Genomic DNA, 27,943 nt, shown 5'->3' with positions numbered 1-27,943 from the left:
TGCACGTATGAACAGGGCCTGAGTGAGGCCAGAACAGGGCCTGGTAGTGCAGGGACGTCTTGGACTGCAGCTCCCATTAGCCCCAACCAGCGAGACCAACAATCAGGGATGATGGGAGTTGGGAGTCCGAGAGCTCCTGGACGGCTGCAGGTTCCCTATCCCTCCTGTGGCATAAATGAGGGATGACCGGCTCGCCAGCCTATAGTCTGGGGCTTCTTGTCCCTGTAGCAAAAGTTGCTTCTGACACTCCACTTCTGACACCATGTTTCGTAGCAAAAGAGCTGGAGCCCATCTGCAAGAGCAGGCGGGCCTCAGGGCTGGGAACCAAGAGTCGCTGCTGGTTGTGGGGAATCTCCACAACCCTGGGGTGACAGTGAGGCCCTCCAGCCATCTCTCGTCTGGCCCCCAACAACTCTTCCCCAAGGTATGCCCCTCCTAGGCGCTGCTCCGTTCCTTGAGACTGTTTGCCTGGCTGGAATGTGTCCTTGCACTTTAATAATGACGCCTGCCTGCCTGTATAGGGTGTGTGTGAGTGCACACATGTGCATGTATGTAGAAAGTCTATTGTACAAACGGTGAAAGTTATGTGTTGCCCCGCCCACTTTTGCCTTTGGCCCCTCCTCTGCTGGAATGTGGCCTCCAGAAGCCTACCCAGGAGGAAATATGGCCCTTGGGCTGGCAAGGCTTCTCCACGCCTGTGGCAGAGAACGGCGCAGGACTTGGAGGGTAGGGGAGGACCTTGGCAGGCCAGTTAAACTCTCCCCTCCCTCCCACTTCCTGGTCGACTTGACTTGACCCACAGAGGCTACTGCCTTATGGGTCATGCAGCCCAAGGTGGGTAGTCGCCTTGGCACCCCGCGGCTCATTTCACAGGCAAGATGTATCGGCGTTGCCGCAATATAGACGGCGCACGAGTCATACGGGTGGCTCACGAGGCAGAGGTGCCTTGGCAGTTTATTGAGGGCGGGGTAAGGAGAACATGACCTTTGGGTGTGGAGGCCAGGGCCTCTGTAGAAAAGGAGAAGTGACCAAGAGACACAGCCAGCTAAGGGAAGCCTGGGTGGGCGTGGGTATGAGAGAGAGGTGCCCCATTGTCCGTAGGTAACCTAATCCCCTCGCCTCCCGTTTCCTGGAAGCAGAAGCTCAAATCCCCTCCCCAAATTCTGTCCCAGTCTAGGTGAACGGGCCTGTCTTCTCCCGCAATGGGGTTGGTTTCTCCCCAAACTGTCAGGGATGTAGCTTCGATAGCTGCTGCCCGTCCATCACTCCTGATGCCAGGAGGGACCCATTGCAGAGACCCCGTTTCCCAGCCTGGGGTTCCTGCTTCTTGCAACCGTATATCCTCTTTGCTCCCAGGGCTTGCTGAGTTGAGAGTTGAAAGGGTGGAGTTCTTCCACACACACCTTTGCTGGGGTGGGTTGGTTGGTTGGTTGGTTCACGAAATCAACGTCAGGAAACCGGTGCTCACCCCATCATGTCGGCACACGCCTTTCCAACTCCCAACTGGGGGTGGAGGGGGGCGAGGGCGTGGCTTTGGTGGGGCAGGAAGACCTAGGTTGGGGCCTTGTTGGACAGGTAAGCGATGAGCGCCACCACTGCTCCGATGTAGGTGCAGATGCCGAGGATGATGGACAAGACAGCCAAGGCGAAGGTTTGGCGAGAGGCCGTCCACGCTCCCGGGTAGTCACCCTTGGCAGACGCCTTGTTGGTCTGGGGAGAAAAGGCAGCGGATTTAGTATCGGGAAAGGCAACTGCAGGGGCTCAAGTTCCTGAGCCTAGAACTTGGCAAAGACTGTAGCTATTGTTTTAAGGTAATGTGGCCTGCGGTACATTCAGTGTTAGCTGCTGATGGTAAAACCTATTGGTGCTTCGCAACTTTCTGACTAGTTGCAGGACCTTATCCAGACCTAGCAGAGTAAACGCAGAATCCATGGAAGCAATTGGCGACTTGGCTGCAGACAGGATAGACGAAGCAGGAACCAGGAACTTATAGTTAGGTGTTTATTATATACAGTGGACTATTTACAGGACTAGAACACAGATCTTTAGCTTGCTCTCTCATACATGACTCACAACTCCTACACTGACACAGAACTCTGAACTCGAACACTGAACTCCCAGTTAGTAGGTCATTAATTATCATTCCCTTAAGAGAGCTTGACCAATCAGGGAGCGGTCTCCATGTCTTTGTTATCACCAGGCAGACGTACTCCTTCAGATTGCCTTCTGGCTGTCTGCCAAACCTTAATTGACTCACACAGTTTCCCAACAGTTGCATGGGCACCAGGAGTGGCGGCCATGCCGTGCACCCAGGGGGGTGGGGAGAGCCCCCTGCTGTGTGCCTTTTTGTCACCCCCCTCAGGGATGACACCCGGGGCAGACCGCCCCTGCTGTCCCCCTTCCTACGCTCCTGGATACATGATGCACCAAATGGCATGCACAGGCTCTGCAAGCTCTTGACTGCTGCTTCTGGGCTCCTCGCGGCAAGGATCCCATCTCACATTCCCAACACCCCCTTTCCTTCCTTGCTTGCTCTTGTACAATTCAGAGAACTTAGACAAATAACGTCTCTCTAACCAAGTGTTTGGTGGCAAGTAATAATAATAAAAAATAAATAAATAAATTATTATTATTATTATTATTATTATTATTATTATTAATAATAATAATAATATTAATAATATGTTGATTTCTGCAGCTTGCAACCAGCCCTGTTCTCCATCTAATAAATTTTATTAGGGTTTGTAAAGAAAAATGCAAAGTGTGTTGTTGAACGCTGCCTTTTGTCCGAACTAAAACATTAATCCAGAGGCAGAGAGAGAGAGAGAAAAGAAGGAAAAGAAAAAGGAAAAGATAAAGAAAAAGGAGTAGAAAAAGAATTGGAGAGAAAAGAGGAGAGATGTTAAGATGCTAAAGAACTTCCGATTCTTTTGTCTGTCAGCTATATATAAACTTCATTCACTTCATCCACTCCAGTATAGCATCTATCCTAAACCCATCTATCCTAAACCTGCCCCCTTTGCGAGCTTTTCCCTGCTCAGCGACACCCACCTTTTGGGACAGGTAGAAAGCAGCGATGCCCAGTGGCCAGAAGCAGCACAGCATGGAGAAGACCGCCAGGCCCAGGTAATCTTGCGGCAGCAGCATGGAGAAGCTGCTCTCGCTCTCCGTATCGCTGTCGCTTGAGGAGTCATTCTAGGGAGGGAAGGGGAGAGCAAGCGTTGGCTTCGTTCATTCTGAGGTCTGGCGAACGAACGCCAATAATAGGAGAAGAGCCCGGCTGGATCCGGTCAATGGCCAATCCTGCTCTCACAGTAGCCAACCAGACGTCTCTTCTGGGAAGCCTGCGAGCAACTGCACTCTCCCTTCCTGCCATTTTCAGCAACGGGTAGTCAGAACCATTGCTGCTTCCAACTGCTGAGGCCAAGCTGAGTCCGTGTGGTTCATAGATGTTGATTAGCCTCCATGAGGCTGTCTCTAGTGGGAGGGAGTTCCATAGTTTATGTGCTCTGTAAGGATGTGCTTTGTTTTGTCCATCCGAGCACAATTCAAAGTGTTGGTGCTGACCTTTAAAGCCCTAAACGGCCTCGGCCCAGTATATCTGAAGGAGCATCTCCACCCCCATCATTCAGCCCGGACACTGAGGTCCAGCGCCGAGGGCCTTCTGGTGGTTCCCTCACTGTGAGAAGTGAAGCTACAGGAAACCAGGCAGAGGGCCTTCTCGGTGGTGGCGCCCGCCCTGTGGAACGCCCTCCCACCAGATGTCAAAGAAATGAACAACTATCCAACGTTTAGAAGACATCTGAAGGCAACCCTGTTTAGGGAAGTTTTAATGTTTTATGTTTTATCGTGTTTTTAATATTCTGTTAGGAGCTGCCCAGAGTGGTTGTGGAAACCCAGCCAGATGGGCAGGGTATAAATAATATACTACTACTACTACAGTGGTACCTCGAGTTACAGACGCTTCAGGTTACAGACACCGCTAACCCAGAAATAGTACCTCGGGTTAAGAACTTTACCTCAGGATGAGAACAGAAATGGTGCGGCAGCAGCAGGAGGCCCCATTAGCTAAAGTGGTACTTCAGGATAAGAACAGTTTCAGGTTAAGAATGGACCTCTGGAACGAATTAAGTTCTTAACCTGAGGTACCACTGTACTACTACTACTACTACTACTTCAGTTTCATTGGATGTCCACGAATTCTTGTGTTATGAGAGAGGAAGAAAAGGCTTTTCTGCATCCGCTTCCTCCATCATCTTATAAACTCCCGTCCTGTCCCCTCTAGCTCACTTTTTCTCTACGCTAAAAAGTCCCGAATGCTGCAAACTTTCCTCCTAGAGGACTCGCTCCCTCCCTTTGATCATTTTCTGAACCCTTCCCAACTCTGCAGTGCCCTTTCTGAGGTCATATAACATAGTACAGTGGTGCCCCACAAGACGAATGCCTCGCAAGACGGAAAACTTGCTAGACGAAAGGGTTTTCTGTTTTGGAGGTGCTTCGCAAAACGAATCTCCTATGGGCTTGCTTCGCAAGACGAAAATGTTTTGCGAGTTCCTGCGGGGGTTTTTCCCTCTCCCCCCCTTTTCTAAGCCGCTAAGCCGCTTATCAGCTGATCCGATAAGCCGATGAAAACCGCTAAAAGCCGCTAATAGCGCTAATCCGCTAATCCGTCAATGGGCTTGCTTCGCAAGACAAAAAAACCACTAGACGAAGAGAATCACGGAATGGATTCTTTTCGTCTTGCGAGGCACCACTGTATTCCAAATGCAGCCACACCATAGATCTGTTCAATGGCATCACGGTTTCAGCAGTTTTGTTTTCAGTTCCTTTCCTAATGATCCCTAGTATGGTATTAACCTCTTTCACAGCTGCTGAGCACTGGGCCAGCATCTTCGACAAGCCATCCACCACAACCCCAAGGTCAGGCATTGCCAGTTCAGAACCCATGAGCGTATATGTGAAATTAAGATTAGATAGATAGATTAGATACCGTATTTTTTGCTGTATAAGACGCACCTTTCCCCTCCTAAAAAGTAAGGGGAAATGTGTGTGCATCTTAAGGAGCGAATGCAGGCTCCACGGCTTCGCGTTGCTTTCGCTGAAGCCAGGAGAGCAAGAGGGGTCAGTGCGCACCGATCCCTCTTGCTCTCCTGACTTCGCTTGGCTGAAGGGGCTCTGTGCAGAGAGGGAGAGAATATTTTTTTTCATGTTCTCCTCTAAAACTAGGTGCGCCTTATTGTCGGGTGCATCTTATAGAGCGAAAAATACGGTAGATAGATAGCCCCAACATATATACGTGCAACACTTTACACTGAATTGCGTTTGCAGCCGCAGGATCAGCACCTGCAAGACTGGTGCCTTTTTTGTGTGTGTTATTTTGGTCTTTATAGGCTTTTAATTCCTTTCTAATGCCTTTTTAACCCTTTAAACTTCTCGATGCTTTAATGCTGCTCGACGTAACTGCTTATCGTTGCCTGCCAACAAACAAAGAATCCAGCTTGTTTGACTCGCTGAACCGCATTTGCCATTTTACTGCCCGTTCCCTCAGTTTGGAGAGATCCTTTCTATAGCCGTCTGCAATCCCTTTCGTTTTAATGACTCCGAACTCTTTTCTCGCCATCAGCAAAAACGGCCACTCCTAGCTCTAGATGGTTTATGAAAAAGTCCCAATACCAATCTGAAGGTATTCTACACCCGTCCATTAAGGTAACTGTCTATTTATTCCTACACTATGCTTCCTGTTAACCAGGTGCAGATCCAAATGGATGCATTCGTTCCATAACATCCTGCTCTGGCTCTCTGCTTCTGGAGTGGCTACTAAAATCATGCTTGGTGTGCAGAGAATGGACAGAGGGTTTTTTTCTCCCCCTCATTATATGAAATGCAATAGAACCCATATTTAAGGTAAAGGTAAAGGGACCCCTGACCATTAGGTCCAGTCGTGGCCGACTCTGGGGTTGTGACGCTCATCTCGTTTTATTGGATGAGGGAGCCGGCGTACAGCTTCCGGGTCATGTGGCCAGCATGACTAAGCCGCTTCTGGCAAACCAGAGCAGCGCATGGAAACGCCTTTTACCTTCCTGCCAGAGTGGTACCTATTTATCTACTTGCACTTTGCCGTGCTTTCGAACTGCTAGGTTGGCAGGAGCAGGGACTGAGCAACGGGAGCTCACCCCCTCGTGGTGATTCGAACCGCCGAACTTCTGATCGGCAAGTCCTAGGCTCTGTGGTTTAACCCACAGCGCCACCCGCGTCCCAGGACCCATATTTAGGAGAGAGTAAAAGTGTGCACTGAAGGAATGAGGTTGGTTTTAATGGCAAGTCAAATACTCCCCTTCGGAGATCCGCAATTTCGCATTTCAGCTCTTCACAAACTCTTGAGCGGACACCATCCACGCCTGTTGATTTGTTTATTTTTTAACTTGTCAGTTAAAGTCTAGAATGGCATTTCTTGTCACCGCTATTTTCCTCAGTTCTTCAGACTCAGGAAAATAAAAATCAGTCCAGGCACAGGTATCTGACCTAAATCTTCCATAGTGAGAAGCAGAGAAGTCATTCAGCTCTCCTGTAATCTCCTTATCCTCCTTTTGCACCTTTACTTGTCTTCTAATGGTCCAACTTCCCTTCCTGGCTAGTTTGCTGTTTCTGATGCACTTAAATATTTTCCAAAATTAGTTTTGCTGGTTATAATGCTAGCATTTCTGCCCCAATTTCTAATATTCCGTTTGCAATACGGTACCTGTTGGGTCTTTGAACCTATATACTGCCATGTCAGGCTAAATTTTGTTCGCCCCAGTAGGCTTAGCAGAACATGACAGCAAAGGTCAACAGACATGTAATGCAAAAGTCTACTGTACAGGTAAGGGAGTATCAGGAAGACAGAATAAAATGTCGCCTGAATGTAGCCTTCATGTTTTAGCAATATGCTCCTGAAATTATTTTTTCGCTTCTCCTATGGCCCATCTGTCTGTCTGTTGCGTGAAAGTTTACGTTCTGTTTTGTTCTCATTTGGATAAAACTTCCATTTTTAGTGAAAGGGTTTAAGGTCACTGAGGAGGAGGATTGGTTTGAGAAGATATTGGATTATTTGGGTAGGTTTGAACAATTTGGGGCAATTAAAATGTTAAAAGTTAAATAAACCTTGTGGAGGGAGGAGTGTTAAGGTATATAGAATTGTACATATGGTTGATTTGAGTATGTTATTATTGATTATGTATACCCAATGTATCAGCCGCCTGGGGTTTTTCACTGTTTGTGTTTTGGTTGTTGGTAAAAAAAAAAAAAAAGAAAATGGAAAAAATGAAAAGAAAAAAAAACTTCCATTTTTTAGAAGGGAGCTCCTTTGCTTCTAACAGATTCCTGGCTCACTCATTAACCTGGCTCACTCATTAACCATCTCGTGTGATTTCGGCGAGATCTTGCGAGATCTCGTTGGAAATCGGTGCCAATGCCTCACCCTACCTAATGGGAGGGCCGGCCCAAGGTGTGGATTTGCTGCTTCCTATGCTCAGCAGCTGAGCTTCTGTTATCGTGGCTTTGAATAACTACCTACCCCCTCAGCTGGATGCCCCTTACCTTCTCTCAACTTCCCCCTATCTAAAAAAACACCTTGCAAACTTTTTAATAGTAAGCACCGCCAACTGTCCGCTTCTGTTCTGGTCCGAGGGGAGCCCAGTCTACCTTCTTCCTTATAACCTGTCCAGGTGGTGATGATACTTCCCAGCTTCCTTCTCCTTAAATTAGTTTTTATTAAACTGTGTGTGTGTGTGTGTACGTGTGTACATATAGCACCTCCACTTTCAATTCCTATAGTCTTTTTCATACATTCGGTATGAGACACTATTGCCATTGTGGGGAAAGAGAGATGGGAAGGGAAATTAACTTTGGTTCTACAGTGGTACCTCGTGTTAAGTACTTAATTCGTTCCGGAGGTCCGTTCTTAACCTGAAACTGTTCTTAACCTAAAGCACCACTTTAGCTAATGGGGCCTCCCGCTGCCGCTGTGCTGCTGGAGCACGATTTCTGTTCTCATCCTGAAGCAAAGTTCTTAACCCGAGGTACTATTTCTGGGTTAGCGGAGTCTGTAACCTGAAGCCTATGTAACCTGAGGCAACCACTGTATTGCAAAGTGCTTGTGCAGGGTGTTTGAGTCAGGGTCATGTGGAGCGGTCCTTTGTTTGTTTGTTTATTTATTGGCACCATGGGAGATTGGAGGGTCCAGAATTTGGTCGTCTCAGCGACACCCTTGCAGAATTCAGCAGGGAATGAGTTGGCTCTTGTCTACCTTTGGTTGTCGTTTGTGGCTGACGTTGGGCCTCCTGCTCCACCAGTCCCAATGGACACCAGCCAATGCTATCCATACCCAAGCTCTCCTCCTGACACTACCTGCTCAGACTGCAATGCGTTCTACGTGGGGCTACCTTTGAAGGTGGCCCGGAAACTACAACTAATCCAGCATGCGGCAGCTAGACTGGTGACTGGGGGCGGCTGCCGAGACCACATAACACCGGTCCTGAAAGACCAACATTGGCTCCCAGTACGTTTCCGAGCACAATTCAAAGTGTTGGTGCTGACCTTTAAAGCCCTAAACGGCCTCGGTCCTGTATACCTGAAGGAGCGTCTCCACCTCCATCATTCTGCCCGGACACTGAGGTCCAGCTCCGAGGGCCTTCTGGCGGTTCCCTCACTGCGAGAAGCCAAGTTACAGGGGACCAGGCAGAGGGCCTTCTCGGTAGTGGCGCCCTCCCTGTGGAACACCCTCCCACCAGATGTCAAAGAGAACAACAACTACCAGACTTTTAGAAGACATCTGAAGGCAGCCCTGTTTAGGGAAGCTTTTAATGTATTTTAATATTATGTTGAAAGCCGCCCAGAGTGGCTGGGGAAACCCAGCCAGATGGGTGGGGTATAAATAATAATAAATAATAATAATAATAATAATAATAATAATAATAATAATAATAATTATTATTATTATTACTTGGGCTTCCCATTTGGGCAACCGATTGGCATAGCTGTCAATGTTTCCCTTTTTTAAAGGGAAATTCCCTTATTCCGAATAAGATTCCTCGCAAGAAAAGTCGACAGCTATGCCGATTGGCCACGGTACAATTGGTGCCTTTTGCTACTGACAGCAGTGGCGGTTCAGGAACGGGTCTGACACCTCCTTCCGCAAGAGGTGAGCCACAAGCTTCTACTCCCTGCGTTTGAGGCCCCTCGGCCAAGCCCCCCTCGAGCCCCAGCCCTTACCTCGAGGTCCGGAGACTCTGTGTCGCCCACCTCGTAGCAGACGGTGTGGATGTCCTTTTCCAGAGGCACTTTCCTTGGCAGCTCCCCGGCCTCCTTGCTGTCTCCAAAGGCGGTTTCGATATAATCTTTCTTCTTCCACCCTTGGGGGTTGCTGGATTTCCACAGCTCGGGGTACAGGGTCGGTTCCGGGGTGCAGAAGGGCTCGACTGTCCTCTGCAGGCTGCTAGGGTCCAGGAGCTGACTGGGAAGGATGTGGGGTCCGGGCTGGAGCCAGGAGAGGTTAGGGGGCATGTGATGGGACAGCAGTCCAGAGTGGTCCTGGGGGGCAACCCGACTCAGCATTCCGCCCCGGAGGGTGGCTCTCCCGGGGGACTTTGCCAGAAGTGGGTGCTGCAGTTCATGGATGTTCTCCATAGCACCCCTAGGCGGAAGGTTCTGGCTGCCCTCTTCTCCTCGCTGTCAGTTAAGGCCGAGTGAGTCTCTCGCTTCAGTTAGCTTGGGGAGCGATTGCGAAACAAGCAAGTAAAAAAACAGCAAAGCGTTTAGAGCCTTTTATGTCTTATTTACCGTATTTTTTGCTCTATAAGACTCACTTTTCCCCTCCTAAAAAGTAAGGGGAAATGTATGTGCGTCTTATGGAGCGAATGCAGGCTGCGCAGCTATCCCAGAAGCCAGAACAGCAAGAGGGAGTGCTGCTTTCACTGCGCAGCGATCCCTCTTGCTGTTCTGGCTTCTGAGATTCAGAATATTTTTTTTCTTCTTGTTTTCCTCCTCCAAAAACTAGGTGCGTCTTGTGGTCTGGTGCGTCTTATAGAGCGAAAAATGCGTATATAGGGGGGAAATGTACACATCACTGCACCAAAAAGCTCTCTTGAGAGGCACACTAATAACAGATAAAGCCAAGATCCACAACCCATCTCCAAACAACTGCAGTGGTACCTTGGCACTCGAACAACTTGGAACCCAAACACTGCAAACCCGGAAGTGAGTGTTCCGGTTTGCGAACTCTTTTTCGGAAGCCAAACGTGCTCCGTTTTGAGTGGTACCCTTTCGTTTTGAGTGTTAAGCTTCTGTTCTGAGTGTTACGCCGAGGTCTATTTTCGCTATTTATTTTGCGTTTTAGTTTTTGAGGCTTCTTTCTTTTGTTTTTGTGACTGTGTGGAACCCTGTTCAGCTACTGATTGATTGATTGATTGTGTGACTGCAGTACATTGCTTATTGCTTTCATTTTATGGATCAATGGTCTCGTTAGATAATAAAAATTCATGCTAAATTTCTGTTTTCAGAGTTGTATTTAAAAGTCTGGAACGGATTAATCCATTTTGCATTACTTTCTATAGGAAAGTGCGCTTTGGTTTTGGAACGGATTTTCGGAATGGATTAAGTTTAAGAACCAAGGTGCCACTGTATAGTTAAGAGATACCAAACTTGTGATCCACATCCTTCGTTCAGGAGGCCTGCATCTTGTCTGTGGCTGAAGGCTGGAGAGAACACACCTGTCTTGTTCAATATTCGTATTGATTTTTAAATTGTATTTTAATTGCTGCTTTTATTTCTTACAGATTGCGTTCTATTGTATTGTGATTTGTATTTGACGGATTCCAAATTGGAATACAATGAATACAACCTATGAGAAATAAAATGAAAGAAGCAGTAAAAAGAAGATTAAGAATCATACAACGTCTAGTGCAGTGTATTACGATTGCTGCAACAGTAATGATGGATCTGTTAAGACCCTTAGTGGTTTTCAAGTGGGGGGGCATGGGGGGGCATGGGCATAGCCAAGGCGGGCCTGGGGGGGCAGATCCACAATTTTTTTTGAAAAGCATTGAAAGTACTCAATTAACTGAGGTTCTCCCCCCTCCCAGAGAAACCTCCCCCCCCCAACCAAAGTCTGCCCCCTGTAATGTCCGCTAATGGGGAGTACAGTCACCCATGATTTCGCCAAAAAAGCTCAACAACTTGGGGGGGGGGTGATCTCCTAAAGAAAGCTCAACAACTTTGGCGCCCCCCACCCAACAAAAATCCTGGTTACGCTCATGGGTGTTGGGGAGAGAGATTTGGAAACCACTGGCTTAAAACCATAAAACAAAGATAAAAATCAGTAAAACTTTTAAAACAAATAAGGTAAAGGTAAAGGGACCCCTGACCATTAGGTCCAGTCGTGACCAACTCTGGGGTTGCGGCACTCATCTCGCTTTATTGGCCGAGGGAGTCGGCGTACAGCTTCCGGGTCATGTGGCCAGCAGGACTAAGCCGCTTCTGGCGAACCAGAGCAGCGCACGGAAATGCCGTTTACCTTCCCGCCGGAGTGGTACCTATTTATCTACTTGCACTTTGATGTGCTTTTGAACTGCTAGGTTGGCAGGAGCTGGGACTGAGCAACGGGAGCTCACCCCATCGCGGGGATTCGAACCGCCGACCTTCTGATCGGCAAGCCCTAGGCTCTGTGGTTTAACCCACAGCGCCACCCGCGTCCCCTTTAAAACAAATACAGGCAACTAAATAATGCATCGAGATAGGCTGGCTTAAACAGGTAAGTTTTCATCAGGAGGTGTCTAAAACAATAAGGGCGGATGCACTAATGTCTTAATTATTTCATTTCTATCCCACTTTGTTCTCCAAGCAGCTCAAGGTGGCAAATGTAGTTCTCCCCGTTCTTATTTAATCATCACAACAACCCTGTGAGGTAGGTGAGGCTGAAAGGCAGTGACTGGTCCAAGGTCACCCAGGGAGCTTCATGGCTGAGTGGGGATTCGAACCCTGGCCTCCCAGGTCCTAGCCTGACGCACGAACCACTGCACTACACTGGCTTGCAGAAGATGGTTTACATTAAATGCTCTGAAAACTTCAAAATACTGTGCAGAGATAATAGGTGTTGTCGTTGTTGAAGAGCCATTTCTCCTCATTCTGCTGTTTTCCGAACCCAAATCGAGCCCCTTGAATTTGTGTGAAACTGAGTCCCTGTAAGTTAGAGAATTTTCTCCTCCACTGCCCTGAGGCTTAGGAAATCTCTTTGTTTAGAGCCTGGGTAGGCAAACTAAGGGATGTGGGTGGCGCTGTGGGTTAAACCACAGAGCCTAGGACTTGCCAATCAGAAGGTCGGCAGTTCGAATCCCCACGACGGGGTGAGCTCCCGTTGCTCGGTCCCTGCTCCTGTCAACCTAGCAGTTCGAAAGCACGTCAAAGTGCAAGTAGATAAATGGGTACCACTCTGGCAGGAAGGTAAAGGGCATTTCCATGCGCTGCTCTGGTTCGCCAGAAGCGGCTTACTCATGCTGGCCACATGACCCAGAAGCTGTACGCCGGCTCCCTCAGCCAATAAAGCGAGATGAGCGCCGCAACCCCAGAGTCAGCCACAACTGGGCCTAATGGTCAGGGGTCCCTTTACCTTTAGGCAAAATAAGGCCTGAGGGCTGGATGCAGCCCAATTGCCTTGTAAATCCGGCCTGCAGACGGTCCAGGAATCAGCATGTTTTTACATGAATAGAATGTGTGCTTTTATTTAAAATGCATCTCTGGGTTATTTGTGGGACATAGGAATTTGTTCATATTTTTTCCCCAAAATATAGTCCTGCCCCCCGCAAGGTCTGAGGGACAGTGGACCGGCCCCCTGATGAAAAAGTTTGCTGACCCCTGGTTTAGAGAGCCATCCGCTCCTCTCAGCTGCCTGCAAGACTCCTTTCCTGACACAAAACCCACCCCACTCTTTGTGAACCAGTTAGTTGGGACAGAAAACTTGGAGCAAGTCCATTTGTATCTCTGTATTTCCAAACCTATCTGTCTGTATAGATATATATCAGAGGTAGCGAACGCAGTGCTTTGCAGAAGTCGCTGGTTCTGAAAATCTGTTTAAAGTTCCACTTCACTGGCATCTGATATCCTTCTGGCTGAAAACGTACATGCAGGCTGATGCGAGATAGTGACTTTTAGAGATGCAAAGCTGTTTTCCTGCTAATTTTATCTGCAACTTTCGGAACAGATTCACAAGAAGCCTTGTTGAAGGAATTGCTGGATACTATAAAGGGACATTTTGTCAAAGGATGTAGAGATAACACTAAGTTTGGCGACGGCAGGAAAAAAATGCTTTATCAGTGTGAAGTGGAATTTAAGATGAATGTTCCAGACTTCCTAGATTGCTTTCATATAGACCCTTTTATTTATGGCTGGGGTTCGGCTCTCATAAGCAGAAGCTGAGGAAGTACATAAATTTCTGGGATGTGCCATTTGGCTTGTAGGTGGAGTTCACTTGAGTGCTCTGTACGATTATTTTTCAATCCATGCACATAAAAAAAACCAGCCTGTCGCAGTGAAGGTTACCCTAATCTTGCCCCCCTGACACCATCTGTATTCTTAAATGTGCAGATTATATTTTATTTTTGTACAACGTTCTCACACGTCAGCCCGCACCGGCAGTCTGAGATGGCAGCAATTCAGAAACAGCGACATTGTCTCAGCTACTGTTTGGGTGAAATAGGCAGCGATGGACTTAGGCAACAGAGAGCTGTTAGCGAATGCGGTGCTAAATTAACGTCACTAAGCGGTATCTGAATTGTGATGGCAGAAAGTTCTTGCTGAAGGAAAAACACAGGTACATAGCCCAAGATTGTCGTGCAACTGATTGCACAGCAAAAACCAGCTGCTGAGCACCAAGAATTGGATATTGTGCAACAAACTTCTGCTGGCACAACTTTTGAGTTGGATTCTTTTGTCGCCCTCCCTTTAAACTTGTGATGGCCTGGGACTCGGAACCAGAGGAGACTCGGTCTGCACAGGTTCCCTTGCAACAAACACCAGCTGGGCCAAGTCAGAGGCCTGAGCCTGCCCTGGCTCCAGATGCGGGGATTACTTCATTGTCTTCAGCTGGGCCATCACTTACAGCTGCTTTGCTACTGGTTGGGTCAGGGGAGACTGAGGCGGCCTCTGGGTCTAGTAACCCACCGACGTCTCCCAAGCTGCAGAGACGAAGGTCTGAGAGAAGGAAAGACCTTGTGGTGCCCCGCAAGACGAATGCCTCGCAAGACGGAAAACTCGCTAGACGAAAGAGTTTTCCGTTTTGGAGGTGCTTCGCAAAACGAATTTCCTATGGGCTTGCTTCGCAAGACGACAATGCTTTGCGAGTTCCTGCGGGGGTTTTTTCCTCCCCCCCCTTCTAAGCCGCTAATCCACTTATCAGCTGATCCGATCAGCAGATAAGCCGCTAATAGCGCTAATCCTCTAATCCGTCAATGGGCTTGCTTCGCAAGACGAAAAAACCGCTAGACGAAGAGAATCACAGAACGGATTCTTTTCGTCTTGCGAGGCACCACTGTACTTGCAGGAGGAGTGTTTGCCTTTGGGCGAAACAGGGAGGTGAGTCACCGGGGGATCAGGACCAGCCGTTACCCCAACAAAGATAAAAGGCTGTCGGACCCTGCCCCAGGTTGTGGGAGCAACATTGTTGTATGCTAGATCCTGCCTGAGATCCTGTACCTATCCTTGCCTGGTTTCCTGCCTTGTGTCCTGCCTTGGCCCTGTTGGACTGTCTCCCAGCGGAACATTTGGATTCTGGACCGGTCCTGGACCGCGTTTCACGGGTTACTCCCGGGCCCAGCACAAAACTCTTGTCACACACTAGCACACAGATCATTGGATACAGCCCAGTTTCTGGACTTAATGGTCTGAAATGGAGAGCCCCTCTTTTTCAATAGCAATGGGTCTTCCTCTGTTTACTTTGAAATGTGGGAAGCCAGCCCTGCAGTGTTTGGGGGACACCCTGGTCATTCTGCTGAGTGGGGGGCCTGGGCCTCTGCCCCCAAAGTCCTGCCCTGATGGTGCCATTGGAAATAGACTTATACCATCACCTTTGGAAGACAGAGAGCAGGGGGGAAAGTCTATTGAAAACTTGTTTATGAGCTGCGACGATAAATACCTTGAAGATGTCAATCCATATGCTGTGTTTTTTACCACATTGCACTGGGAGTCTGCTTTATCGACCAAACAATCCACTTTATTGATAGGTTGCCGGGTGAGCATTTTATGTATCGTGTATTGTTTGCAGCTTTACTTTTTCCTGGTTTTTTGTTTTAAAAATTGCTTTCATTCGCCGCAGTTTGTCTTGCCACGTTGCTTTGAGGCTCTTTCTTTTGTATAAGGCAACCGATGAACGCAATAAATAAGAATGCCGTTTTTAAAAGGTTTAAGTTAAGCCCCGAGACTTCAGACGCAGTGGCAGGCAAATTTGGACGACAAAAAGTGGGAATATTGAAATGGTGATGAGGGATTATTCGTAAGTAACATCGGCTTAAATCGGAGGAGGCCTGGGAAGTATGCAGGCTATATTCCTCTGCTTATTGTGGCTCATTAGAATTGGCTGGTGTTTCATGCCTCCACCCCCCTACCCCCCCCATCTGCAACCTTTACACAACCCCTACAGCAGTCGACTGAAAAAGAACAGCGTTTGGCACTTTCTGGTGGCACACTGCCATCACGCAATTGTAGTCGCTGTATGGGAAGAGACATTCAGAGTTTGTCCTTTTTTAATTCCTGTCAGGGCTCCCACCAACTCAGAAAGCCACGCACCGTGAAATCCGGTGCACGCACATGGGATTTCCATAGCAGGAACAGATTGCTCAGCCAAACATGTGCAGCAGTTAATGCTCTGCACAGAGGCGTAATGCAGAACTCCAAATCACTCTTTTTAAATGATTGGGAACGAGACAAGCTGCCCGCTCCACACACACACCAAAAAAATTGCGTGAAAGCAGGATCGTGTAGAACAGGCCCTGATGCCATCAACAGCACAAATAGTGTTGGTGCTGACCTTTAAAGCCCTAAACGGCCTCGGTCCTGTATACCTGAAGGAGCGTCTCCACCCCCATCATTCAGCCCGGACACTGAGGTCCAGCGCCGAGGGCCTTCTGGAGGTTCCCTCATTGCGAGAAGTGAGGTTACAGGGAACCAGACAGAGGGCCTTCTTGGTGGTGGCACCCGCCCTTTGAAACACCTTCCCTTCAGATGTGAAGGAAATAAGCAGCTATCCTATCTTTAAAAGACATCTGAAGGCAGCCCTGTTCAGGGACGTTTTTAATATTTAACGCTGTACTGTTTTTAACACTTGATTGGGAGCCGCCCAGAGTGGCTGGGGAAACTCAGCCAGATGGGCGGGGGATAAATTATTATTATTATTATTATTATTATTATTATTATTATTATTATTATTATTAAATAACCATGAATGAACGTCTGGAGGGAGCCTTGGTCTTAATAATGTTAAACATTTCCATAGCTGTTTCAGTTGTAATCCTTACAAGAACCCTGTAAGGTAGACCGGTAGTATTATGCCCTATGTTGCAGCCTGAGGCTGAGAGAGTTAAGAGTGGCTGGCTCGAAACCACCTACTGCGCACACGACAGAGGCGAGTTTCGCACTGGGGGCTTCCTGAATGGTACCTCGGCCTCTTAGGCACTGCACCACGATTCTGGAAATTTGCAGGTAAGCAAAAACGTCGTCCACATGGAAAGGGCATTATCTACACGGGTTTCCGCATGCTTTGTTTTTGTACGTTTTTGATCCCATCTGAGCTCAGCTCCTCCCATGCGCTTTTGCCTGACAAAGAGCTGTGTGTGACTCAGAAGCTGGCATGCTGCTTCGCGTACCCCGACACACACACACGCGACCAGATCTCGCGCAGCTGGAGATCAGTCATCGGCACCAAACTGAGCTGCTCTCCAGCCCTGGCTCCATTAAATGGCATATTTGGTCTACTTGACTTGCACAAACGATGGGTCAAATTTATCTTGATAATTTGTGTCAGGTCACCAGTCAGAAGGAAAATGGGCTGATGGGACTGTAGCCTGATCTAGCCAGGATCCTGAGCCCAGACTGTGTGTGTGTGTGTGTGTGTGTGTGTGTGTGTGTGTGTGTGTGTATGCATGACAGAGAGAGAGGGGGGGAGAGGGAGAGAGAGAGAATTGGGGGATAGGGATGGAGTCAGAATTCATTCTGGATTTAAGGAGACCAGGCCAGGTCCTTTGTACAGTGGTGCCTCGCAAGACAAAAAGAATCCGTTCTGTGATTCTCTTCGTCTAGCGGTTTTTTCGTCTTGCGAAGCAAGCCCATTGACGGATTAGCGGATTAGCGCTACTAGCGCTATTAGCGGCTTTTAGCGGCTTTTAGCGGCTTATCAGCTTATCGGATCAGCTGTTAAGCAGCTTAGCGGCTTAGAAAAAGGGGGGGGAAACCCCCGCAGGAACTCGCAAGACATTTTCATCTTGCGAAGCAAGCCCATAGGAAATTCGTCTAGCGAAGCACCTCCAAAACGGAAAACTCTTTCGTCTAGCGAGTTTTCCGTCTTGCGAGGCATTCGTCTTGCGGGGCACCACTGTATATCTTCATCCCAACTTACTGGCAGAAATATGGACAGTGTACTGAGAGTGACATACAGAGCAGAAAGAAAACTGAAGCAGAATACAGTGGTACCTCAGGTTACAGACGCTTCAGGTTACAGACTCCGCTAACCCAGAAATAGTACCTCGGGTTAAGAACTTTGCTTCAGGATGAGAAAAGAATTCGTGCAGCAGCGGGAGGCCCCATTAGCTAAAATGGTACCTCAGGTTAAGAACAGTTTCAGGTTAAGAACGGACCTCCGGAACGAATTAAGTTCTTAACCTGAGGTACCACTGTACAGAATTGTACGGGTTTTATGAAGCACCGTACAAAAATTTATTGAATAGTAAATCTGCTTCAGTTGTACGGTTTATAGCCATTATGACGGCTACTGTGAAGCTTGACAAATTACTTTACCTTCTGTTCCTCCAAACCCTCCTGTTGCCTGATTTATCTCCCCCTCAGAGTCCCTTGTCTTGTATTCCATTAAGGGTTTCCTCCCTCATCTGAGGTTTCTGAGGAAATATTTCTCATTCCACAGGAATCATAGGATGGCAGTTGCAGGGTCATCCAGCCCAACCCCTCTGCAACGCAGGAATCTTTTGCCCAACATGGTGACTCTGAGATGGGGATCCAGTTTCCTTGTGCTCTCTCAACATCAGGGTTCAAAGCCAGACTTTCTATGAAACTGACCAGCCTGGCTAAATCTTTGTGCGTAAACCTGAACAAGCAAGAGTAGCGACTAGACTAGGATTGGTTCAGTTTTGGAGCCATGGCTCTGGGTTTATTTTGCATTCTGCTTTGACCTGCCTGCTTTTTCATACAATACAGTGGTACCTCGGGTTAAGTACTTAATTCGTTCTGGAGGTCCGTTCTTAACCTGAAACTGTTCTTAACCTGAAGCACCACTTTAGCTAATGGGCCCTCCTGCTGCTGCCCTGCCGCCGGAGCACGATTTCTGTTCTCATCCTGAAGCAACGTTCTTAACCTGAAGCACTATTTCTGGGTTAGCGGAGTCTGTAACCTGAAGCGTATGTAACCTGAAGTGTATGTAACCTGAGGTACCACTGTAATAATAATACAGTGGTACCTCGGTTTCTGAACGTTCCTGTTGATGAATGTTTTGGTTTTTGAACACCGCAAACCCAGAAGTAAATGCTTCCGTTTTTGAACATGCCTCGGAAGTTGAACGGCTTCCGCTGAGTGTATGTGTTCTTTTTCTCAATTTTCTCTATTAAATTTGCAGACTGCCCTTTGTGCCTTGGTTTTCGAACGTTTCGGAACTTGAACGGTCTTCCGGAACAGATTACGTTTAATATTTAATAATGATTTTATTATTTATACGCTTCCCATCTGACTGGGTTCCCGCAGCCACTCTGGGCAGCTTCCAACAAAATATTAAAATAATACTGGGGGGGGGGGGGAGGAAGGAACCCTCTACAAGAGAAGATTGCTACAAAGGATGCTGCCGGCTCACTTGCGCAGGGACTGCAGGACTCGGAGACAGTTCCCACATGACACGCAACCCAGGGAATGCCTTCTGAGGAAGAGAGAGAGTGTTTCTGAAGAGAGGGAACGAAACGTTTCCCTCAGTGCTCAAACAAGCGCATGTTGGCATCGAAAGATCTCGGCTCTGTTTGGCAACATTGGCTCTGACGTGGGGAACCTGCAGTGCGCCACAGCCTTGCCAAGATCTGTCGAGCTTGTTTGTTTGGTTTCTTTAAAACTGAAAAGGGAAACCAGGGTGCTAAAAGCCCAGAACTCGCAGGAGTCACTTCTGCCGGAAGGAGGACTGCAGCGCAGTGGCAGAGCACCCAGAAGGTCTGGGTTCGATCCCTGCAGTCTCTAAGAAGGGTTAGACAGAGCTCCTGCCTCAAACGCTGAATAGCCGCTGCCGGCCAGTGCAGGCGGTCTCTGTGCTCCTGTGTTCTGGTTCTCAGTATCACCTAACCCACTAAGCAGGCGGCACAGAGCAGCAGTTTTGTTACTGGGCCTCCATCCTAACTGGGAAATCCTTCAAGAGGTTAACGGAATCTCCCCTTCTCTCTCTTGGGCATCAGAGTCTGATATGGGGAATTTTCCCCAACCACTCTGGGCAGCTCCCAACAGAATAATAATAATAGCAATAAAAGATCAAACATTAAAAAACTTCCCTAAACAGGGCTGCCTTCAGATGTCTTCTAAAAGTCAGATACAGTGGACCCTCTGGATATGAATGTAATTCATTCCAGGGGTCTGTACTTACCCTGAAAAATCTGCAAGTAGAGGCGCTGCTTCTGTGCATGTGTGCGGCACGATAGAGCGCTTCTGCGCATGAGCGCACGGCGAAACCAGGAAGAATACACTTCCGGGTTTGCTGCGTTCGCAACCCGAAAGTTACGTTACCTGAAGGTAACGTAACCCGAGGCTCTACTGTAGTTGTTTACTTTCTTCACATCTGATGGGAGGGCGTTCCACAGGGCGGGTGCCACCACCGAGAAGGTCCTCTGCCTGGTTCCCTGTAACCTGGCCTCTCGCAGTGAGGGAACCGCCAGTAGGCCCTCGGTGCTGGACCTCAGTGTTCGGGCTGAACGATGGGGGTGGAGATGCACCTTCAGGTATACAGGACTGAGGCCGTTTAGGGCTTTAAAGGTCAGCACCAACACTTTGAAAATAGCATTAGACATAATGAAGTTCCTACCCAATCTCAGATTCTTATGCCAAGGATCGAAGTTTCCCATTCCCAGTTGCACAGACTTGTCTCCATTAAGTTGTATGGAAGACAGGGCCAAGGAGAAATTGGGGGGGGGACCCAAAAGCAGGAAAGACACCCTCCGTCTTCGCATCACGTAAAGGTAAAGGGACCCCTGACCATTAGGTCCAGTCGTGGCCAACTCTGGGGTTGCGGCGCTCATCTCGCTTTATTGGCTGAGGGAGCCGGAGTACAGCTTCTGGGTCATGTGGCCAGCAGGACTAAGCCGCTTCTGGTGAACCAGAGCAGCACACGGAAACGCCATTTACCGTACCTTCCCACCGGAGTGGTACCTATTTATCTACTTGCACTTTGACGTGCTTTTGAACTGCTAGGTTGGCAGGAGCAGGGGCCGAGCAACGGGAGCTCACCCCGTCGCAGGGATTCGAACCGCCGACCTTCTGATCGGCAAGTCCTAGGCTCTGTGGTTTAACCCACAGCGCCACCCACAACATCACATAGTAACTAGCAAATTCATTCATTGTGTTTGTGTCCTGCTGCTTTCCATTACGGGACCCCAAGTCACCACACACGTCTGTGTGGTGAAGTGGTTAGAGGACCTGGGAGAGCAGGTTCGAATCCGTGCTCAGCCATGAAGCTCACGGGGTGACCTTTGGGCCAGTCACACTGCCTCTCACCTCAACCTACCTCACAGGGTTGTTGTGGGGGATTGAATGAGGAGGGGGAGAACCATGATTGTTTTGGAGAAAAAGGTGGGTTGTAAAATATAATATAAATGCAGTCTCCAATATTGTCATCTCCCATTTAGGCACCAACCAGACCCACAACCAGGGAGGTGGGAGCCTCATTTGCCTTCAGACCATAACATGGGACCATATCTGGGGGCTGGGGGGGAGAAGCAGCCCTGGAAATTAATCTTCTTAAGCAAAATTGTTTGCCTGCTCTGCCACCTCACCAGCCTCTTAAACTGATCTTCCCTTCCCACTCACTGGGCTTTGAACCCAAGGCTCCCGTCACATGACGGCCCCCTCTTGCGCTACCCACTGAGCATCCCTTCTCCTCCTAGGAGCTGGAATCGAACTCCCAACCCTGGCCACATTCCTGCTCTGAATCTCCTGCCAACGTCCCGAGTTCCCGGTTAAATTAAATCAGAGTGTCTTCACGCATCTGCGCTGCCTCGCTCTCTTGGGAAACCGTACATCAACGGAAATTATTTTGGGATGGAGAGGAGGAGGAGGATGAAAGCAAGTCCCTAGAGATCTTGGTCCTGACTGTACTTGGATGGCGGTGCCAGCGAATGCCCATGAATCACTGCCGCTTCACCAAAGCAGAGGCGGCACAGAGAAAGCGAGGAGAAGAGATTCAGCTTTTTATCTTCTTCCCCGGCTTGGATGGCGGGGGAGAAAATTGGCAGAATGCTCCCTGTCTTCCTAACCCCACACGGGGAGGTAGGCAAGCTGCACTTTCCTGAGCCACACAGTGGGGTCAGGATCAGAGTAACTGAAATAACAGTTCTGAGGCCTTAAGCATTTGCAGAACATGTTTCCAAGCGCTCCTAGGAAGAGCCGAAGAGCCCGGCTGGGTTTCAGTTAAGCATCCAGCGAAGCCCCAGTGTCCTGTTTCCAACAGAGGGCAGCCACACGCTTTCTGGGAAGCCCAGAAGCAAGGGTGTGAAAGCCTTGCTCAGCAGCAGGGCACATGCTTTTGGGGACAGAAGAGTCCCGGCAGGTTCAGCCCCTGGTAAAAAAGGTAAAGGGACCCCTGACCATTAGGTCCAGTCACGGACGACTCGGGTTGCGGCGCTCATCTCGCTTTATTGGCCGAGGGAGCCGGCGTACAGCTTCCGGGTCATGTGGCCAGCATGACTAAGCTGCTTCTCGCGAACCAGAGCAGCGCACAGAAACGCCGTTTACCTTCCCACCGGAGCGGTACCTATTTATCTACTTGCACTTTGACATGCTTTCGAATTGCTAGGTGGGCAGGAGCTGGGACCGAGCAACGGGAGCTCACCCCGTCGCGGGGATTCGAACCGCCGACCTTCTGATCGGCAAGCCCTAGGCTCTGTGGTTTAACCCACAGTGCCACCCGCGTCCTGGTACATCCACTTAAATAACAGGGAACAGGGTCCACGTGAAAGGGGAGGTTTCTGCTGGAGAGCAGCTGCCAGCCCAAGCTGGCAATGTTGGGCTAGATGGAGCAAGACTTTGACTCGGTGTAAGGGAGGATGATAGCTTATACCAAGGCTGGATGGCCTTTGACCCTCCAGATATTGATGGACTACAAGTCCCATCATCCCTGATCATTGGTCATGCTGCATGGGTTAGGAACCCGAAAACGTCCGGAGGTTGTGGCTGGGGCAGGTGAGAGAAGTCATCCAAAAAGAGCCCTGGTTTATTCAGTCATGAGAGTTACAGCCCTACAGCCCTCTTGTTTATCCCCAACGTCTGGGGATATCACAGGTAGAGTGCCTCTGAAGAGAGAGGCTCTATTTAACCGCTAGCTGCCACCAAGCCATTAACCTACATTATATCAAGCTGCTCAATAAAGGAGGCTGGTGTTGTTATACGACCTCCACCCCAAAGTGCAGCTCAGTGGGGCGGAGAGTGGAGAAGCTGAGGGAAGAGGGGTTTGCCTAACTTTGGGGCTGAGCCTAAAGTGAGGTTTAATCTGAAGTCTTCCCACCCCTTCCCCATGCTGGCTCTCACCGAAGACACCAAAGTTTGGACCTTAGGCTCTGTGTGAGAAATACCTGTGCCCCTCCAGATATCTGCTAGACTCGGTCTCCCATCCTTACTATAATTTATTGCTTTTATATCCCCCCTTTTTCTCCCAAGAGCTCAAATCGGTGTGCGTGGTTCTCCCCTCATTTAATCCCCACAACAAACCCTGTGAGGCTGAGTGAGGCAGCGATTGGCCCTAGATCACCCCGTGAGCTACATGGCTGAGTGTCAGCATTTGAATCCCGGCCTCCCAGGTCCCAGTCCAACACTCTAACCATTGCACTGCACTGCCTCGAGCACTTCCTGACCATTGGCCTTGCTGGCCGGGTCTTCTGGGAGCCAGGAGGACCACAGGTCTCTCACTGCTGCCTAAGGCCACATCAGGGTTCGCCAGGATTTTGCCCCGGAACCTGTTTTCTACTCAAGGCATATAAACTGAACCCTGATGCCATGAAGCAAGCAAAGCTGCCTATGAAACATTTAGATCGTCAGTCTCCCCCAGCCCAACCAGGGAAGTGCTAGGGATTGAATTTGGAACATTGCCCATGGAAATCATGTGCTCTGCTGCTGAGCTGTGGCATCTGAACATGTGCAGAGTGCCAAATAATCAGACGTAGCTCCTACGTCCCTTAGAATTCTGGCAAAAGGCTTCGGGCCACAGGGCAACTATTATAAAAGTATTGGCATTTAACACCAGCCACTGGCATCTCGGAAATGAAGCACTTCGGCCAATTATTCTGTTTATCGCAGACCATCAGTCTCTGCTAGCATGGCCAATGGTGAGCCACAGGCCTAGGAGGTTGTGGCTTTCTGGATTCCTCATGTACAGAGCAGAAACTGGTGGATCTGCCCCAGGCCGGAGGTGGCCAAGTGACTGGAGCACTCGTTCCAAACGCGAGGAGCCATGTGTTCAAATCCTGACCGGGCCGCTGAATTTGCAAAGCCTGATTTTCACCATATGTTTCAGCCGAATGAGAAATATACTCATCGGTCGATAAAGAAACGCATTCCGGGTTTCATGGAAACGGCTCCCTCCTTCTCCTCTCCCCGATGACATGCACATATGGTTGAAATCGACAGCAATATGCGAGGGGGTGGTGAGGGGCCTAATTGGACAGATTCCCACCGGTCCAAAGCTGAAGCCCAAACGATGCTTTGTTATATGTGCAAGCAAAATAGACACACATGTTCAGCCCTCCCTGTTTGATTTCATGCATACATTTCTCTTCTTCTTGTGCTGTTGCTGCGCACAGGTTTTGCACATGGAGCAAAGGTGAGCCTGAAGGGATAGCGTCCTACTAGATATGGATTCTTTGGGGCTGTTGGGAGGGGGGTAAAACTAGCCTTCCTGGGTACCCAATGTGGTTCAGCACCTGTTGTGCCATGATACCCAGGTGATGGGCTAGATTGAGCTAGTTTGGGTGTCCAAGCCACCATAGGTAAAGGTAAAGGTAAAGGGACCCCTGACCATTAGGTCCAGTCGTGGCCAACTCTGGGGTTGCGGCGCTCATCTCGCTTTACTGGCCGAGGGAGCTGGTGTACAGCTTCCGGGTCATGTGGCCAGCATGACTAAGCCGCTTCTGGCGAACCAGAGCAGCGCACGGAAACCCCATTTACCTTCCCGCCGGAGGGGTACCTATTTATCTACTCGCACTGGTGTGCCTTCGAACTGCTAGGTTGGCAGGAGCAGGGACCGAGCAACAGGAGCTCACCCCGTCGCGGGGATTCGAACCGCCGACCTTCTGATCAGCAAGCCCTAGGCTCTGTGGTTTAACCCACAGCGCCACCCGCGTCCCTTTTCCAAGCCACCATAGACATCCCATAATCCATCTTCAGCCGTGTGTGCCAAGGAGTGAAGGGGTTTGGGGTAGGGGATCAATGAGTCATAAAGACCCATTTTTGCTCCCCCAGGAGATTAAACGCGATTGCCGAATTTCTGGGCTTGCTCATGGCGTCCATCGCTTGCCCGAAGGCATCACTGACCACTTAATGTGTTTTTCGGATTTCCATACCACCCTTCGAGACGCAATTATCAGAGCTGCGGTGGCAAATGTTAAAATAGAGCAAAAATGGGAAAATCAGCGACGTCATAAAAACCAGCAGGGTTCTATTATTTCTTCCCAGCCAAAGCATCTCTTTCTCTCTTTCTCTTTCACTGCCTGTTGCTGGTGAGGGGGAAGCAAATAAAACAAGTGTTTTAATTAACCAGGCAGAGCTCCAGAATTAGCATATAAACTGGGCATTCCGTTTTGGCACTCGCCAGAGATCAGGGACCCCCCCCCCAAAAAAAAAATTATTGATGGAACTGTAGGGCCGTTTCACACCTTGTGCTGAAACCAACCCAGGTTTGCTGCATTTTGTACACACTCCTGGCCGGCAGGGAGTCATAATCGACCCTGGATCTGAAAGGAGTGTGCTTAGATAATGCACTTGTTTTCGTCACAACCGCACATTACATAATGGGGACCCCACGAGAATGTCCATTTTCACACGCACGGGGGCGAGAAATTCGCTCGTTTGTTCTTCCCGGGTTCTAACGGGAACATGATACCACAGAGTCGTTCCCCTAACACATTAAGCTATACAGTAAGTCACAGAAGAGTGGAGGAAGCTTATTCTGCATCAGATCAACTTGGGGTTAATCAAAGACATCCGTTTGTGACTCAGCCCGATGACACTTTTGATGCTTGCCACGTGGGGATGGCGTTACGTGCGAAAGGGAAACCGAGTGTACATTTGGGGCAAGGGAAGCTGTACCGGGACTGAGTTCCTCACCCCTCGCATGAGAAAAACAAGCTTATTTTGATGTGCAGTTTCCCGGAAACGGACAATTCATTCATGCAATGCACTGTTATCTTTAAGAAAGTCGTCGCCCCAGAGTCTGAATATGGCAGCTATTTCAGATGCCTTTAAATGAGAATGGAAAAGATAATAATTCAGAACACAGCAGTTGATCTGCAGCTGTAATTATATAAGGCGTGATGGCTTAGAGAAACCTCAATGTACAAGGGCAGTATACCCCTAAATGCCAGGTGGCGGGGGACAAGCAAGGAAGGGCTGGGTCTTTGGGCCTGTGAGGTTCAGAGAGGCACCAGCTGGCCAGCAAAATACTAGATTAGATCGCCACTTCTCTCTCCATATCGATCCCTTTCAATATCCTTGCACCTTGTTTTGCTCCCTGGGCCCTTTCTCTCAAGAATCCAAAGAGGATCTGGAGAGGTAGCTGGGGGGGGGGAGGGAACCCCTCTTTCCAGAGAGCCACAGACACAGGAGGAGCGATGGGTGAGCCCCCACAAAGGAGCTAAATCCCCAGCAGTCTTTCCTTGCACATTGATGGTCTCTATCGATCTCCTTCCTCCTTCCTGCTTAGAGCTCCCACAAGAAAGAAACTCTCTTTCTCTCTCTCTCTCTCTCTCTCTGTGTGTGTGTGTGTTTGAGAAAGAGAGCTCTGGTTCCTTTGCCCTCGGTTTTCCAGCCCACACACCTGCTGTGTAAAGACTCGGGGATGATGCATCCCTTCTCCATCCCTGGGCTGGCGAGTAGGAGAGAATGTCCCCAAGCTGGGAGCCGGGAAAGGGGCATCCTCTTGCCACCAGGGGCTGGCAACCTTTTAAAACACACACACAAGAAACCCACCCTCTGGCCAACTCTGTTTCACAAATCCTTTGCACGCTTCCCCGAGACTCTAAAGATGCGCTCGGCTCCCCGCGCTCCTGGCCCGACCCCTCTCTCTCGCCCCCTCGCACAACAATAAGACAGAGGCTAGGGTTAGGGGGCTCAGTGACCTCTCGGGGGGTTGTGCCATTTCAGGGGCGTTAAGTGGAGCGGGAGCCACCTGTCTGCCTCCCTGCCCATCGCCCTGGGACGCTCGTCCTCTTGGGTACCCAAGGCTCACCATAAGAAGCCATGCCCTGGTCCAGAGGGACTCCGGCTTCACCCAGTTACCCCCTCGCTTCGCCGCCAAGCTTAATCTCATTAATTCCACCATCTCGCCGGCTCGGCTGTCGGGAGTCAGAGAGAATCTCTCTTCAACTTTCATATGGCAGATTTAGAATTGAGAGCAGCGAGGAGGGCAAAAAAACCCCCAAGTTTTTTTTGGGGGGGTGGGGGGCAAAATCCAGGGCCAATGGGGCACTCCAAATCTGGGATGGATAAGAGTGGGCAAGAGGATTGGCGTTGGGCTTCTCCTTAGGGGGGGTTGGACTAGATGGCCATTGGGGTCCCTATTCTACGATCTGATGAAGACTTGCAGTCAGGGAGGTTGGCACCACCTGGGTAGCCCAGGCTGAGAGGGTGGTGGGGTTGGCAAAGTCCACATGAGAAAGAGAGAGAAATAGAGACCCTTACCGTGCTCACTGCCAGCGTCCCCGTGGCAAGCACCTGTTTGCCACCCTCCATACCTCCGCGGGCTGCATCCTCTGCAAAAGGGTGCCCATCTCTGCCCAGCCCAGACACAATGATGCCCGGTCAGCGAGAGAGTTGCTCGGCTTGGGTGCCAGCCACAACACGCAGACCCTCCTCCTCTCCAAAAATGCCAGGGTCCCTTCAAGAACTCCTGTGGTGAGCCTGGCACGATGCCCTTTGCCACCCTCAGCGCTAAGGGTTAGGTTTGCCAATCTGTGGCAATCTGTGGCGGCTTCCCCAAGGCTTGCCACGAAGAAGAAGGACCCGTGGCACGAAGAGGAGGAAGAGAGAGGCAGAAAGTCCCCTCCAACGTGGTGGCTGGCCGGCTCCTCTGCCTTCTGCGCGGTGCCAAGGCAGTCGCCTACAGCAAGGCTGCCATCCAGTGCTCCGGGAGCAGCTGTGCGCCTGCTGCCAAGATGCGGTGGCCCCCTCCTCTCCCTCCTTCCCACCCCCAGATCTGGATGGAGGAGGGGGGAGGAGGAGGGGAGGGGTTGTCTGCGAGCTGACAGCC

General features: G+C 49.6%; 1 protein-coding gene across 1 annotated transcript; it reads right to left on the bottom strand.

Moving 5' to 3' along the window:
• Positions 1 to 922: 922 nt before the first annotated feature.
• On the bottom strand, positions 923 to 27,943 carry TMEM91 (transmembrane protein 91). The gene is made up of 4 exons (XM_083516011.1): positions 27,376 to 27,943; positions 9,250 to 9,744; positions 3,052 to 3,195; positions 923 to 1,710 (listed from the first exon to the last, which is right to left on the bottom strand). The coding sequence occupies exons 2-4, from the start codon at positions 9,661 to 9,663 to the stop codon at positions 1,552 to 1,554; spliced, it is 717 nt and encodes a 238-aa protein (XP_083372137.1). The 5' UTR covers positions 9,664 to 9,744; positions 27,376 to 27,943; the 3' UTR covers positions 923 to 1,551.

Source organism: Podarcis liolepis (assembly GCF_965112155.1).
Source record: "Podarcis liolepis genome assembly, chromosome: 7".
Lineage (NCBI taxonomy): Eukaryota > Metazoa > Chordata > Lepidosauria > Squamata > Lacertidae > Podarcis > Podarcis liolepis.
Note: the sequence above shows the minus strand (reverse complement) of the source record. Positions and strands in the feature narration are given on the sequence as shown.

Bases quoted from the DNA above. Each gene is read 5' to 3' on its own strand.
- TMEM91 (XM_083516011.1), bottom strand. From the start codon at position 9,663: ATGGAGAACATCCATGAACTGCAGCACCCACTTCTGGCAAAGTCCCCC. The intron at 3,196-9,249 runs GTAAGGGCTGGG...TTCCCTCCCTAG, and splicing joins CAGAGTCTCCGGACCTCGAG to AATGACTCCTCAAGCGACAG. The intron at 1,711-3,051 runs GTGGGTGTCGCT...TTTTCTCCCCAG, and splicing joins CTTTCTACCTGTCCCAAAAG to ACCAACAAGGCGTCTGCCAA.